Raw genomic sequence first — 15,512 nt, 5'->3', positions numbered from 1 at the left:
TGTCTCTGTCTGGTTTAGGTATCAGGGTGATATTGGCTTCATAGAATGAGTTTGGGAGGGTTCCCTCCTCTTCTATTTCATGAAATACTTTGAGGAGTATTGGAATGAGCTCTTCTTTAAAGGTTTTGTAGAACTCAGCTGAGAACCCATCTGGTCCCAGACTTTTCTTTGTTGGTAGGCTTTTGATGACCTCTTCTATTTCATTGCTTGAAATTGATTTATTTAAGTTGTGTATGTCCTCCTCGTTCAGTTTAGGTAATTCATATGTCTCTAGAAACTTGTTGATGTCTTCGAGGTTTTCTGTTTTGTTGGAGTATAGATTTTCAAAATAGCTTCTAATTATGTTTTGTATTTCACTCATGTCTGTTGTGATATTTCTTGTTCATATATGAATGTTTTTAAACCGATAAGAAACATTCACAAATTGACCAAACACTACTTCAATAAGTCTCAATAAATGTAGAACATTTACATCATAAAATCATGCATTTATGGCTGCACAAAAAATTTATGTGAATTACAGTAATACATAAGATATCCACAAATATTTGTAAATTAAGCAACATTTTTTTAAGTGATCATGTATGCCAACCTCATCTTATCAAATTGGACACATCATTAAAGATGTAAACATTATAAAATAGAACCCAATAAGAATTTTAGAGTTGAAAATAGTAGCAACTAAAAACAAAAAATTTCACTGGCAGAACTTAACACATTTCAGGAGGTAGAAGAATCAGTGAACATGACAAAAGATAAATTGAGGTTAGTCTGGCTAAGGAACATAAATAAAAAAGAACAAAGAAGATGAAGAGGCTCAGAGAAATGTAGAATGTTATCAAGCACACCAGCAAACACCACAACAATGGCAGTTTCAGAAGGAGAGGAGAAAGAAAAGAAAAAAGTCTAAAAACTTCCCAATTGGATGAAAAACACTAATTTCCATATCCAAGATGCCCAATAAACTCCATGTGGGATAAATGTAAAGCTCTAAAGACATAAACAAGCTGTCAAGAGCAAGTCGGAAAGAGAATCTTGAAAGCAGTAAGAGAAAATAGCTCATAGTAACAAGGCATCCACAATTAGTCTAAGCACTGACTTCTCATCAGAAACTATGGAGGCCAGCACACAGTGGAAGTGCAGAGTGTGCAGAAAGGGAGATAAGAATGTTCTGTCTGAAATTGATCTTGGACTGTGAGGAGGGAAATGAGCTTTGGATGCAGGAAAATGAGCTATGCATCCCTCGGTCAAGACAATATTGACAGAGGATGCATCTCATCTTTGCATAATGCCTGAGAATGGCATTAATCATGGAGACCACATTTTGCAGTCACATCTTTGGAACATGTCTTCTTCTTGAGTTATGAACTGCATTGCCTGTTGTAAATATTTTCACATGATAATTTCCATGCATTTTATTTACCTGATTCATCAATTGCTGATTTTCCTTCTAGCTTCAGGAACACTTCATTCAAAGTTGTCATGGAAACACCATAATTCTCAATCCCCAGGCTGGGACTGCTATCAAGATCCATGTAAAGTTCTAAAGAATACAAACAGAGCAGTGAATCAGAACAGAGAAAGCATGGGAAAACCGAGGACATCTTTTCAAATTAAAATAAGAAAGTATATGAAGTTATACTTAAGATATGTCTAGTTTATTATGAAATGTTAGTTTTAAAAACTAACATTTCATAATAAGTAATCTTATTCTCCAAATTCCATGTATTTTCTATTTTATAGTACGATAGCCCAAGCATTACTCTCATGATCAAATATTAGTTTATATTCATTTATATTTCTATTACAATTTCATTTAAGTTTTTTTTTTTTTTTACTTAGTTATTATGAAACTTTGGATTTCTCAACTGTAAGCCTAATTGCTTGAAGAGTTCTTTTGAGAGAACAGATACAAATGAGAGTCATTCATGCTGTAACTAACAAGAGGAAGAACGTATTTTTTGAAGATTAGATAGATGGTGAAGAATCTTCTTCATATCACAAAACATCTGTCAAAGGCAGACAGAGGATCCAAGTCATTTTAAAATTTGTTTCTTATTCTGAGAAAGGAAGAAAAATTTCACAAGTTCTATTAGAGAATAAAGAATTGACTCGGAATTTCTTAGGCCAGTAGGAATTTTTATATATAAAAATATATATATATATATAAATATATATATATTTTTATATATAAAAAAATATATATATATTCTAGCAATTTTCATAACCATTCCTTCATCTAAAAATACTTTGGCATCAGTCATTGCTCAAAAAGCCATGAACAATGTACCTGCCTTTGTGGACCTGAATTGTAGTGGGTAATTAAGCTGAAATAAAAACCCAGTTCTAAGACTAAAGTAATTACAGAAGACCTAAGGTTTCATTCTGGATTGTGGTGGAACAAAAGTTAGAAGCTTCCATTCTCAGCTAGCATATCTTATACAGAAAGGTAGAAAAGAAGATTTTCATTGCTAACAAGTACCATGTGTTATTCTTCAGTCTACCTAAAACTTTCACAAACTTTTGATAAATTTCAATCACTCTAAAAATGCACTAGTTAGCAGTCTATGAACACTTTGCTGAATGCTTCTAAGGAATACCTGTGCTATAAAATGTATATTTGAGTGACTTTATGGAATAATTTATGTATCTTTGTTAATCACACATATGGCAAAGTTAATTGTTTCAACCGCTCCATGTAAGCCTTCAGAGAGCTCATTGTTGGGGAGCAGAAGGACAAACAGAATTAATAAACTTCTGTCCATTAGCCTGAAAGTTATCACAACGGCCTGGCCAAGAGAAATAGTTTTATCATGGGGCTATTTAACAAAGTTAAGCCAGAGGTTTCAACCATTTATGTTCATGTAGAGTTATGATTACTAGAATGTTCTTCTATATACCACAAGGGGAACAAAGTTTAAAAGAAGCTCTCTAAAATGCCCAAGCATTACTATCAGAATATAATAATATTTCCCACTATAGGCAATTATTATTTGACTATTGATTTGATCATGTTTAAATACCTGAACAACATCATAAGCTCTCAATGATGTTAACTATAAAAGTTACCATTATTTTTTATTATCAATATTATTTCCATATTTAATTTCATGTTTCTATAAACATTACCTGGAAATCTATAGGTTGTTTCTAAGGGTAATGTATAGACAAGCTTTCCTTCACTTTCTGCTGATAATTTGGCATCAGGGATGTGCTGTTTAACAAGGGATGTTATCTTTTCCCGAGCACATATTTCATTCAACTGCAAACTGGTGTTAAAAAAAAAAGGGGGGTAGGGTATGTTATTTAATAGTCTCCAGTAGCATGAAAATAAAGTCTAATCTCTACAGGACAAAGAAAACCAGCTAAAATCTAATTCAAGAAACAGGACAAAAACATGAAATAAGAGGACAAAAATCCCAATCATATAAATGTAATGCAGGAAAGCGAAGAGGAAGTTAATCAGAATTACTGGTCAGATTACTGAGGGATGGTCCCCAGAGAAGGTCAGTTAGTGATTCAGCTCCTTAAATGGAGAATAACTACATGGTAGAAATACCAGGAACGCAGCGAAGATCAGGACTAAGCAAGACAGACAATATTGACCATTATGTTCAACAGAAGTTTAAGTTAGCTAAATAGGATTATCACACTAGTTTGAAAGAACAAGGGACTTTTGATAGTCATAGATGCCAAACAGGTTCAGTTATTGAGTTTAGTCATGCAATGCAAATTTCTTAGTATGTGATAAACATCCCACTAAGTGCTCAGGGTATAAGATGAATAAGACAGCATTAGCCTGCTCTTAAGGAATTATCTAGGTTAGGGACACAGGAAGAAAACAGATGAGTAAACTAATTATCAATAGTGGTAAGTGCTATGAAGGAAATCAGGTTATAGAGAGAAACTAATTATGGATGAATGTCGGTTTGGGGAGCTGAGATCCCTAATTTTGGGTTGCTTGCTAGTGTTAACTCCAGAACATTGAATAAAAACAAAACTTCATTGAGAAGTTCAGTCATTCAAACACACCACACTATTTTCCCATTGTAGAAAAGCAAACAAATAAATAAAAATTGACTAAATCGAGGTTATTGAGTATACAGTAGATAATAATATCTGCAGTGATTTTACCTTGAATCTTGGTTTTCATCATTTGAAAAATCTAATTTAACCTATCTTAGCAGTTTCCTCATTAGTAAAACAGAATAATGATTCCTAACATCTAAGGTTGCCAAGAACTGAAAAATAGTGATGTTGACACTTAGCCCTTAAAAATGGTAGCTGTTTTATTTAGCTAAATGCTTCAGTCAGAATTATTCTATTTGCTTATAAGGCATGCATGAACTTATAAGGATATAAGTTATTCATAGAAGCAGTGAAATCCACTGAGGGAATTAGCCATGATGTGGTCCTGAAATAAAACAATTCTAGAAACGTTTCCTGGCCCCTTACAAAAACTTGAGGTAGGTGTTCTCACTCTGTGAGTGGTACACAGTGTCCTTCCTCAGGAGCTTTATACCTTGGAAGGAAGGGCTTGGCAAATTTTTTCTGTATATGACTGGATAGCAAATATTTTAGACTTTGCCTGCAAAAGCTCTGAGATCTCTGTTTCAGCTACTCAACTCTGCTGTTGTGTCTCAGAAGTTCCATAGGTATAATATGCAAGAGAATTGCAAGATGGGACCCTACTCTAACTTTATTTACAAAAACAGGAAGGGGGCTGGATTTGGTCCATGAGCCATAATTTGTTAACCTCAGGCTGCGAAGAAGAACATGAAGTTATTATGCAAATTACTGTCCAGAGGCCCGTGAAGAGACAGACTCATGAATTGGGCAGGGATCCCGACTATCGTCTTTTATTTTGAGAGCATCGTTTGACCTCAGTATTACACAATATTCTAGGCCACATCTCATTTATTTTTCTATAACCTTACTTGTAACCAGGAGTTACCATGCCCAGCTTATAAGTGAAAAAACTGAATTTCAAAGAATTTAAACAACTTCTAAGAAGAGATGCAAACTAAATGCTTCAGGAAATTAAGAATAAAATTGAAACATTTCACAAAACAGGAAGATTAACTGGGTTCAAGGAAACAGCTAGCCTCAAAAAAATAAATAAATAAATAACAATGGGAAGTGTAGATCACGGTAAGACATGCATAAGGAGCAATTAATATTTCACTTTATCTAAAGGGTGTTGAATTGGGTCAGAGAACATGGTACAGGAGTCAAGATAGATCAGGTCACACACTTGGCTACATGGTTTGGATTCTGGTAGGTAAAATGAAACCACTGAAGTTTGTTTGTTATGTCTTATCATTTTAGCTTTGCTTTCTTTTTAAATACAGGTGATATAAATCAAAATAACTAACCAATTAATATAGAAATCAAAATATGGACTTAGACACTAGATTTGAAGCTCAAAATATCCAAAATCCAAAATATCCAAAATCAATTCCTGACTCTATCACATATTAACTTAGTGTTATGGTTTGAATCTTTCCCTCACAGTTCATGGGCTGGAAACAATCCCAGTGCAATGCAGTGTTGAGATGTAGGAGCTTTAAGAGGTGATTAGGTAATGAGACTCTCTCTTCATGAACAGATTAATACCACTGTCATAGAAGTGGGTTAGTTATTGTGGGAATGGATTTCTGATAAAATGATGAGTTTAACCCCTACCCTGCCCTGTGTGTGATCTCTTGCCCTTTCTCCTTCCACCATGGGATGATGCAGCAAAAAAGCCCATGCCAGATGTGGCCCCTCAACCTTGGACTTTCCAGCCTCCAGAACTGTAGGAAATAAATGTTTATTCTTTATAAATTACCCAGTCTCAGGTACTCTGTTCTAGCAGGACAAAATAGTTTAAGACACATAGGGAGTCTATAATTATTTATCTGTAGAGTAAAAGCAACAACGGTTCCTATCTCAAAAATCAAAGATGTAAATAAAATAGTGTTAAGTATCATCCAAATAAATGACAGCTCCAACATGCTACTATTCAAAATACTAATAATCGAGGGGAATGCAAAGGAGAAGGACAAGAAAGAGGAGGGAGCCCTGGAGGAGTTGAAGCAAGTAGGTTACTTAAGAAGTTATATTAACACACTGGGTGAGAGATGATCAGGCTGTGAAGGAACATAGCCGTTGAAAAAGCTCCCCTCACACACGTTTCAAGAGACCAGGCATTGTGAATATATTTTCTAACATATGGATCTGAACTTTTGCTGCCAGTTTATATTCTCAATCTCAAATGTCAACAAAGTCGACAACTCTAGTACACACAGGCTTTCTCTACCTATAGCTCCACACAAACATGTGCACGTGTGCATGCAAGCAATTGCTGTATAATGATAACAGGTCTGCTTGTCATGTTTGCTTCAAACACCAAAAAGCCCAGTTCTCCTTTACCAGCAAAGCCTTCCCTGGTGGCCCGACCTTAGTTGGTATCCGATCCCCCACTTCTTCTTCAGAAACAACGAAGAACCTGCACACTTCAGTTTCCCCTTGGAGAGAAACACTTTCCTATCTGAAAAGGAAGAAACAGAGAAGAAAGTATGTTAGGAAGTTTCCCATTTGTTTTTAAGAAAAGGCAGTATGATCTAACTCCAGTTCAGGACTGTCTACAGTTTCAGAGACAGAGCTAGTCAGGACTCAGTGAGCCTTACTTTACGTTAATCTAATTTATGTATTTCAGGTTATCTTTCTGACAACTCATCAGGGAGATTCAACTATATGGATGGACTTTCTATTATAGATAATCATCACCTAACACATTTTGATGGATCAAACATTTAAATGTTTTGGATATTTCAAGTTGATGTGTCTTTATTCTGAGAGAATTAATCCTTTAGAATACAGACTCTACTTACTTCACTGGAAGAGCATGCTCCCACATAATCAAATGACACAACACTTACAAGATACCTGGAAATGGTTGGAGGCAAGATGCTTTGTGCCCAGTTCATCTCACCACTGGTGGTACAGATCACCATGGATGGCTAGATTGCTAGCATTAGACACAGCTGTTCAGAATACCAATCCACATTTCTCAAATACCCTTAAGTCCTCATGAGGCTATTTAATGCAAACCAGCAATGACCTGCCAGGATGTCAGCCTCATCCATGAACTGCGTACTAAACAGGATCACACGATCTGTTTTACGCTCTTTTAGGAGGTTCCAAATTCGGTGTCTTGTAAAGGGATCCATTCCAGCAGTGGGTTCATCCAACAGGAACATCTGCAGAGGAGGGATGTGTGAAGAAGAAATGTGTGCATGTATGTGTGTGTGTGTGTGTGTTTCTCCTAAGGTGAAGGTCTTCCAGAAAACAATGTATAAAACCATATTATTTATTTGTATTTATATACTTACTTATTATAGTACTGAAGGTCAATTCCAGACCCTTGTGTATACCAGGCAAGCACTGTACTATTGGCTATATCTCCCATCCCTTATTTATATTTAAAAGGTATTGTGGTTACTATTTTGTTCTTCTTCTGAATATTTTATTTTCAGTATTTTATCAAACATGTCCTTTTCAATGATAAGGTTTGAACTCTCACCAAAACGTTTTACATTCTAAAATTTGAATTCGCCCATCAAGTTAGCTTGACTCACCTGAGGATCTCCTAAAATGGCAATCCCGAAGGTTAGTTTTCTTTTCTGTCCACCACTTAAGTTTTGAGCAAGAACGTTCTGAATATTTTTCATTTCCAATTCCAGCAAAACTCTTTGTGTCTAACCAAAAGACAACATTTTATGTCATAGACCAAGATTTATTTCTTTTTCCCTTTGTTTAGTTTTTAGAGGCAAAGCTGTAAAGCGTGAAGGTTGAAAGCATGGATCCTGTAGCCCAACTGCCTGACCTTGAACGCCACCCCTCCTTCACCTGCTGCGTAATCTCCATCAAGTGGCTTATCTCTCTGAACCTCAGTGTCCACGTGCATAAAATGGGGATCACAACAGCATCTCTCTCATAGCGTTGTTCTAAGGACTAAATGAGTTCTACATTTAAAGTTAAGAACATGCTCGGCACATTGTGAACCGTCTAAATGTTTACTATTGCTTCAAGCAGATTTTCCTCTTCAACGTTTACTGAGGATTCACACGCAGATAATTAATAAAAGAAGGAAAACACTGCGAATAGGACTTAACAATCTCATTTTGACCAATACATTAGTTTAAATGTATTTATATACCTCTTGCTCCACTTCTTGTGGTGGAATCCCTTTTATTTTAGCAAATAGCCTGAGGTTTTCTCTCACGGTAAGGAAGTCAAATTGTACATTGGATTGTGGACAAACTCCAGTGATCTTGATGATGTTTTCTAGGTCATTGATTTCTGAGAGTTTATTATTGTAGATGGTGACAGAACCTATCACAAAGATTCTACATTAATATCAGAATAATGAGTAAAACAGATTATTTCTAAATAACATAAAATCACTATCAATACACTCATCAAATTTTAGGTTAAACTGCTTTATCTTCAAGGTTTATACTATTGAGGCATTATGAATTTTCATTTCAGTTGTACTATAAATTGAAAAAAAAAAGTTCCCATCTGCTGTGTTACTCCTGAAGATGTCTCTTACCCCTCGCAATTAGGTTTGACTAGATGCTCACTGAGGACTTAGAAAGTGTGAAGCCAGCAGAGCTAATGAACAGCTACATACTATGCCGTCTTCTCTTGCTGCTGGGAGCATGGAGAACATTGGGTAAAGAATCCCAAGCTAGCTTCTTGGGACATGAAAGCCCACGCAAAAATAGGGGTGTAGTTGTCCTATCTGAACCCTTAAATATGCGAGCAGGCACATGTTAAATCACCCAGTCCCAGTTACATGGTTCAGAACAGAAAAACTGCTCAGTCAACCCACAGTCATGAGAAAAAGAATAAAACATTTTTAGTTTCAGTCATTAAGTCTAGGAGTATTTGTCACGCAGCAAGAGCTGACAGATACATATAGGAATGCTAAACTAATGACCATGAAGATAATTATCACAAAATACTTATATTCTATATATACTAATTAAATATTACAAACCTCTGTAGAACAATATTACACATATATTTCCATTTTTCTTTGGTATTTATGTTTGTCGTTAATAATCAGAGGATTTCATATTAGCAGCTTACTTGTTTGTCAACCTGACTGTGGAAAAAAGAACTCACCTTTGGTGGGAACTGACAGCCCACTAAGAATATTTAACAGCGTTGATTTTCCAGCTCCACTGTGACCGAGTATTGCAGTGATTTGGCCTTCATAAATGTCAAATACCAGATCTAGGAGGAAAAAAGGAAAAGAAAGGAGGATAAGATAAAAGAAGGAAGGAGAAGAGATGGGAGGAAGGAAGGAAAATAGTAAAAATCAAAAATAACATTCTGTTATGGAGCCAATGAATTGTTACTTTATTTCCTTGAATGGTTGTGTTTTCTAGCATGAATACATTGTGTTAAGTTAAAAATAAAAATACCCTTGATAAACTTATTTTTCAAAATAATCTTTCTAAAAATTTTTAAATTACTTGATTTAAATGAATGAAACATGCCTTATACTCTTAAATTCATTACCATTGCCTGGCATATGGTAGGTGGATATTAATATTTATTGAATGGGAGAAGAGATCAGTAACAGTCACATGGGTAAAACTTCCACCAGGTAAGTTTCTCCTTTCAGAAAAAGAAAAAACATAGTATCTACCAATAGCTTTTGGATTATAGAAGAAAAATTTGAGTTTGTAGGAAAAATATCTATAGGCTACCTTAGTATAGATTTTAAATACATGTAATTCTAAAACCCTCACTTTTTCTAATTTTCATAAAGTAAAAGTGATGTGTTAGAAGGGAAATTTTATGATGTGGTTCAAATAACTTTTAAAATCTGAGATACTATCATTAATTGCTCCACAAAAGCAAAACAATTTGAATTTAAATCATAAATTGACACCAATATAAGAATTTTTTTTTTTTTTTACCTTTCAAAGCTTCTATTTTATCAGGTTTTCCTTTATATTCTTTTGTAACATTTCTGATTCTGAAAAAAGGAAAAAGAAAAAGAAGAGCTACTTCAAGGTGACAGTTCTCTTTGGTCTGTAATTCTAGTTTGCTGCCAGAATCAGATGAATCTGATCTTCAGGATAGGAGGAGAGGTAGTAATCACTCTCATGCAGTCCTGGCTGTGGTACAGAATTCTTCAAGAATCCTGCAGAATACTCCAGTTCTGGCTGGGCATTAGCCTCACCTGATGAGTTTTAAAACTTTGTGCTTGGGTCTTATCAGTAGACTCTGATTCCCTAGATTGGGGCATGGTCTAACATCGGTTAATAGAGAACAGGACCATCTCTGGACTGCAAAGCTAAGGAAGCCAGACCAAGAGAGAACATGGGCAACCAACACTGGGAGGGTCAGCGTGAACCACAGGCACAGGCTGGTGATCTCTTGAGTCTCCATCTCTGGAGGATCCTTAAAAGGTAACCAAAGAAGAGAGGCGGTGCATCCACAATGAGGCAGGGAGCTTAACGGGCTACCCACCTGACTCATGCCCTCAGCACCAATTTGCTACTGTGTTATCTTAACCAATGTACTAGATCCAGGTAAGTTTCAGTATTTGCAACCTGAGAATTTGGAATGCTTTAGGATTGTGTTGCAGGGTACATAAAATATTTCATCTTACATGCACAAGGCTTGACTCATGGTTAACATCCAACAAGCTTAAGAGAACGTTGGTTACAAGATGGTGGTGGTGGCAATAGAGAGGAATGGAATTAACATAGGCTGAGTGCTATCGTAAATCTGGAATTCCAGATATTTTATCTGCATGCTTTTATTCTAGTGGGTAAGTGGAATCCACAAATGAAATCAAATTTATGTTATTTTGTCATCTACTATTCATCAGACAAGTCAGGTTTTATTCATATTAAACTAATTAGGTTTTCTCACTTCTACTTTGATTCCATTTTACTCTCAAAAAATGAGAAGTATCATAAATGCAATGTGTATAAAGTGTGAGTAAATGTTGCCGAAGAATTGAGGGGGGCTAAGGATGGAGAAAGAAAGAAATGAACAAAAAGTCTGAGAATCCAAGTGAGAGTTTTGTTGACCTGTCCTCACTGGCAAAATAGAAGTTCCTATTTAATGTAGATGCCAACACTACACGGGGCTGGAAGGGATTGGAAAGTGATGCATGTGTCACGGGTAGTTTGGGGTGGTGACCTCTACAGAGCCCAGGGAGAGCTCTGCTTGTCTCAGATGCTAACTCTTAGCTCCCCAGCCTTGGCCTGTTCTCTATCAAGATCCTTGTTACCTGATGGCTTCTTTCCCTCGGAATTCTGGAGACATTGGTTCAAAAGAGTTATTTGATGAAGGACTAGAATCTATTTCATCTTCAAGGATCACACGATCAGCCTGTGGTTGTCGTGACCAAAATGAGGACTTCAGGAAAAACAAGGGTGAACGTCTATGTCCAAATTCATCTGCACGACCAGAAGACAATTAAATACAAGGTCAACCAACACTTTTAGGGAGGAGTGACATTAATGCACCCTGGCAATACAACCCCTTTGCTGCTAAGCCTGTTGGTCAGCAGCAGAAGGCAATGCTTTTTTGTGTTTACTGTAGGTGCTTGGTATTAAACCCAGGTCCTCATGCATGCTAAAGAATGTGCTCTACTAGTAAGCTATGCCTCAGTCCCACCAAGCATGTTTTGACATGTGCAACTTCATAAGGAAAAAAAAAATCACCAAGATATCCCCATTATAATAGTTATCCCTATAGGAAGCAATGAAACTATGATTAAAAAGCTTTCAGGAGCAATTTTAATAAATACTCAAAATTTCCTTAACCTCAATGAAGTCAGATGTTGGAATAAAAATGCAAACTTTTCTGAGTCTGTTGAATTCTGTGTCATTTTATTAGCAAAGGAAAGTACATTTGTAAGAAAGGGGAATAATGGGGCAAAAAAAATTTATTCAAACTTTAATAGAGTGGAATTTCTAAAAAGCAACTTTATGTTTCTGTTTTATCTCATCCCTAAATAATAACTTTCCTTGGAAGCAAGTTTATGATATTCTGGGGATGCAGCTCAGTGATAGAGGGTTTGCCCAGCATGCATGAGGCCCAGGTGCAATCTCCAGTACTACTGCAATTCAAAAAAAAAAAAAAATTCTAGATTTGTGTTTCAGATGGAGAGCCATGGTTTCAAACTGCCATGCTAACTAGCTACACAAAAGCAACCCTAAATTTTCATGATTAACAGACCCATTTAGGAATGAGCTTTCTAAGCATCTCCTTAAAAATAACTTAAGAGGATTGAAGTTCAAGCAAAGGTTAGTGATTTAATACATGAAATTCAGACTTCAGTTCTAAAGAGTCTCAAGGCAAGGAAGACATGAAGGACTAATGCTGACAACTCTGTTTATCTCCTTCCTATTGATGCACAAAGTAGTTCTTATTAAAAAAAAATTTTAGTTGTAGATGGACACAATACCTTTATATATATATATATATATATATATATATATATATATATATATATATATATATATATTGTACTGCTGAGGTTTGAACCCAGTGCCTCACAGATGTGAGGCAAAGGCTTTACCACGGAGCCACAACTCCAGCCCCACAAAGTGGTTTTTAACATATAAATTGCACATGGATTAGGAAATCTGTTCTAGGAAAGGGCATTATTCAACTGATGTTTAATTTTAATCATATCACCACTCACTTGGCAGAATTTTTTCAAAGTACATCATCAATGCCAGATAGAGGAAAGTGTCAAATGCCAACATGAAATTTGTTGCTATAATTAGATTTGAGCCGTCCGATGCATGGAGAAGTGCATTCGAATTTAAGTCATAGTCCAAGTGTAAGAGCTGAAAATTTAAAAAAAAGATAAATTACATTTGTGGTATATTTTAAATACTAAGGGTAGGTGCAGGAATAAAATAGTTACGTATTGTCTCATAGAACATTAAATAAGGAGATGGACTACTTTATGGTTGTCAAATGGATCAGAAGGCATGGACATTTGAGAAACTATAACACTGTTTAAAAACTTCAATGATGGAAAGTGTGTTCTAAATGAAATTGGAGCATTAGGAGGAGGTAGGGAAACATGGCAAAAGATGGCACTAGGTCTTGAATTTAGACTTTTACCAAATAGGACTCAGTCAAAAGATGGGGTGAGTCCTGAGAATTTTTATTCTGGAAAAAATAGCACTAGTATGTTTAAAAATCCCCAGTAGGGAAAGTGGGTGGGTCTATGATATCCAAGTGAAGGAGCGCTTTATAATTAACAATTCTTTTCTTAAGCACTAAATACCAGATAGTTGATGATTGGCATCACAATTTATTTGGAGGGAAGTCAAGGTGCATTCAATAAAAATAAAATTTTTATGAAAAGAAACAGTTTACTAGTTAATTAACGTATTTTCAAGGTGTTTTTAACTTGATGGTCTTTTACTTGGTGTTTGATGGTCGTATGTTGTCTTCAGTTGCTAAATCAAAATATGAACAGAAGCTGAAGTCACAAAAATGCAGAGCAGAAAAGTGGTCACCAGAGGCTGGAGTGGGTTCAGAAGGGAGGGGATAGGGATATATGGATCCCTGGGCACAAAGTTACTTTAGAGGGGATGAAGAAACCGAGGGTCCTACTGTACATGGTGTGACTAGAGTTCACAACAACATGCTTGCAACATCAGATATATATTTGATTAACAGCTAATGAAAACACTTTATATGGTCTCCAAAGAATTGTGTTCATCATCCCCCCCCCATACCTTTCTAAATGGTTTATTTTGCTGAGATGAGTACTTTCAAAGCTTTTAAAAGTTCAGCTTTGCAAAATCAAAAAGTCTAGATGAGGGTTTTAAATCTTACCATGCCGAACATGAGAACAATTACAGACTCTTCCAGAGAAGAAAGATCCTATCTATGAACCATCAGATGGCTTCTTACCTGGGACATTCCAAGGGTGAAGGCAAATGGGCTAAGAAAACTTAAAATCCACTCCAAGGACACAGGGAGGTATCTGTACAACGCTGTGAATCCCAGGCTCCCCCAGAAGACTGTAAGAAGGAACACTACCAAGCTGCTGAGGAAAGACTTCTTCACCAAGACGCTCATCAAGAAAGCCAGAGCTATCTGAACGAGAGAAGACCCAGTGGGCTCAGGTTCCTCCAGGAATTACTAGTAGCATGGTAACAGGAGGGATTTGACATACAACATTTTAATTTTATCATTAGTTTGCATATAATTCATGAAACTAACATTTGGCAAATTGTATTAAAAACTGGCATTACAAAGCAATACTATTCCAATTGTACCTATTTATAGATTTTTTTCATGCAAACAGAGCAGGCAGAAAACAGGTATATAGACTGAGTACATCTGAAACCAACAACTTGATTCTTAGGGCAAGAGAGGGACAGGGAGAAATTTAATTCAACTCACCAGTGACAATCCGTAAAGGAGAAAAAGGGTAAAAACCACCATGAAGTTGGGCAGAATGAAAAACCGGATAGATTTTATAATAAGTGCCAAGAAAAAGGCCATAACGAAGATGAAGCCAGCATAGAGCAAACCCCAGGAGAGCCTGGTGTGGAAACAAAGTTTTGTTTTAGTACTTAGTGTTCTGTGGAAAAAGAGAACCCACAAGGTATTCTACCATATATATTTTGGGGGAGGTTACCAGGGATTAAACTCAGGGACACTCAACCACTTAGTCACATCCCCAGCCCTATTTTGTATTTTATTCAGAGACAGGGTCTCACAAGTTGCTTAGCGTCTCACTTTTGCTGGAGGCTGGCTTTGAACTCACGATCCTCCCGCCTCAGCCTCCCCAGCTGCTGGGATTGCAGGCGTGCACCACCATGCCTGGCCTAACATAATTGTTCATTGTTCATTTGCCACTCACTCATTCAGCCACCATGCTCTCATTCAGCAGATGTTTATTGCATATTCTAGAACATGCTGTTACAAGCTAAAACTTTTGGATGCAATTCATAAGGGATTAAGAATTTTTTTTTTTTTCCCAAAAAATGATTTCAGGAACACACACGTGCCCACAAACACACATCATTGTGGGGAAATAATTAGGTTTCCAGCCTGATGGATTTTGGTTGCGACATTTCATTTTGGATTCTTACTCTGTGACTGTGGAAAAACTCTGTAACTACCCTTTACCCCTTTATTTTTCTGGACAGTAGATAGTTATGCTATGGTGGGGACTTGGCACGGTGAGGCTGTGGGGCACTGTTTTAGTTCAGGGTGGCACCTCTGTGAATCCCTGATGATCCTTCCTCTCTAGAGACTCAGCGTGAGAAGCTTCGTAAACTTCCTTGGAGATAAGAAATTCCTCCTATTGTGAGATTCTGTCACTTCTCTGGATGAGACATCAACTAGTCTATACACTTGCCCTTAATTCCATTAGGTAGAATGCTAAAAGCAATACCATCCAAAGAGTCCATTATGCTTTCCTCATCAATTTATCTTTTTGGACGATGTTC

General features: G+C 36.4%; 1 protein-coding gene across 1 annotated transcript in view; it reads right to left on the bottom strand.

Annotated features, from left to right (window-relative positions):
- ABCA8 (ATP binding cassette subfamily A member 8) overlaps positions 1 to 15,512 on the bottom strand; it is a 74,284-nt gene that overhangs the window by 37,655 nt on the left and 21,117 nt on the right. Inside the window, exons 7-18 of the mRNA XM_079130244.1 lie at positions 14,458 to 14,599; positions 13,963 to 14,148; positions 12,731 to 12,878; positions 11,309 to 11,477; positions 9,981 to 10,039; positions 9,178 to 9,288; positions 8,204 to 8,379; positions 7,623 to 7,742; positions 7,106 to 7,244; positions 6,442 to 6,532; positions 3,130 to 3,269; positions 1,424 to 1,543 (exon numbers count right to left, since the gene is read on the bottom strand). Coding sequence (XP_078986370.1) covers positions 1,424 to 1,543; positions 3,130 to 3,269; positions 6,442 to 6,532; positions 7,106 to 7,244; positions 7,623 to 7,742; positions 8,204 to 8,379; positions 9,178 to 9,288; positions 9,981 to 10,039; positions 11,309 to 11,477; positions 12,731 to 12,878; positions 13,963 to 14,148; positions 14,458 to 14,599 — 1,601 coding nt within the window. The remainder of the gene's footprint in view (positions 1 to 1,423; positions 1,544 to 3,129; positions 3,270 to 6,441; positions 6,533 to 7,105; positions 7,245 to 7,622; positions 7,743 to 8,203; positions 8,380 to 9,177; positions 9,289 to 9,980; positions 10,040 to 11,308; positions 11,478 to 12,730; positions 12,879 to 13,962; positions 14,149 to 14,457; positions 14,600 to 15,512) is intronic.

This window comes from Sciurus vulgaris, assembly GCF_902686455.1.
Source record: "Sciurus vulgaris genome assembly, chromosome: 3".
Lineage (NCBI taxonomy): Eukaryota > Metazoa > Chordata > Mammalia > Rodentia > Sciuridae > Sciurus > Sciurus vulgaris.
The sequence above is the reverse complement of the archived record's forward strand: the minus strand, read 5'-3'. Positions and strand labels throughout refer to the sequence as shown.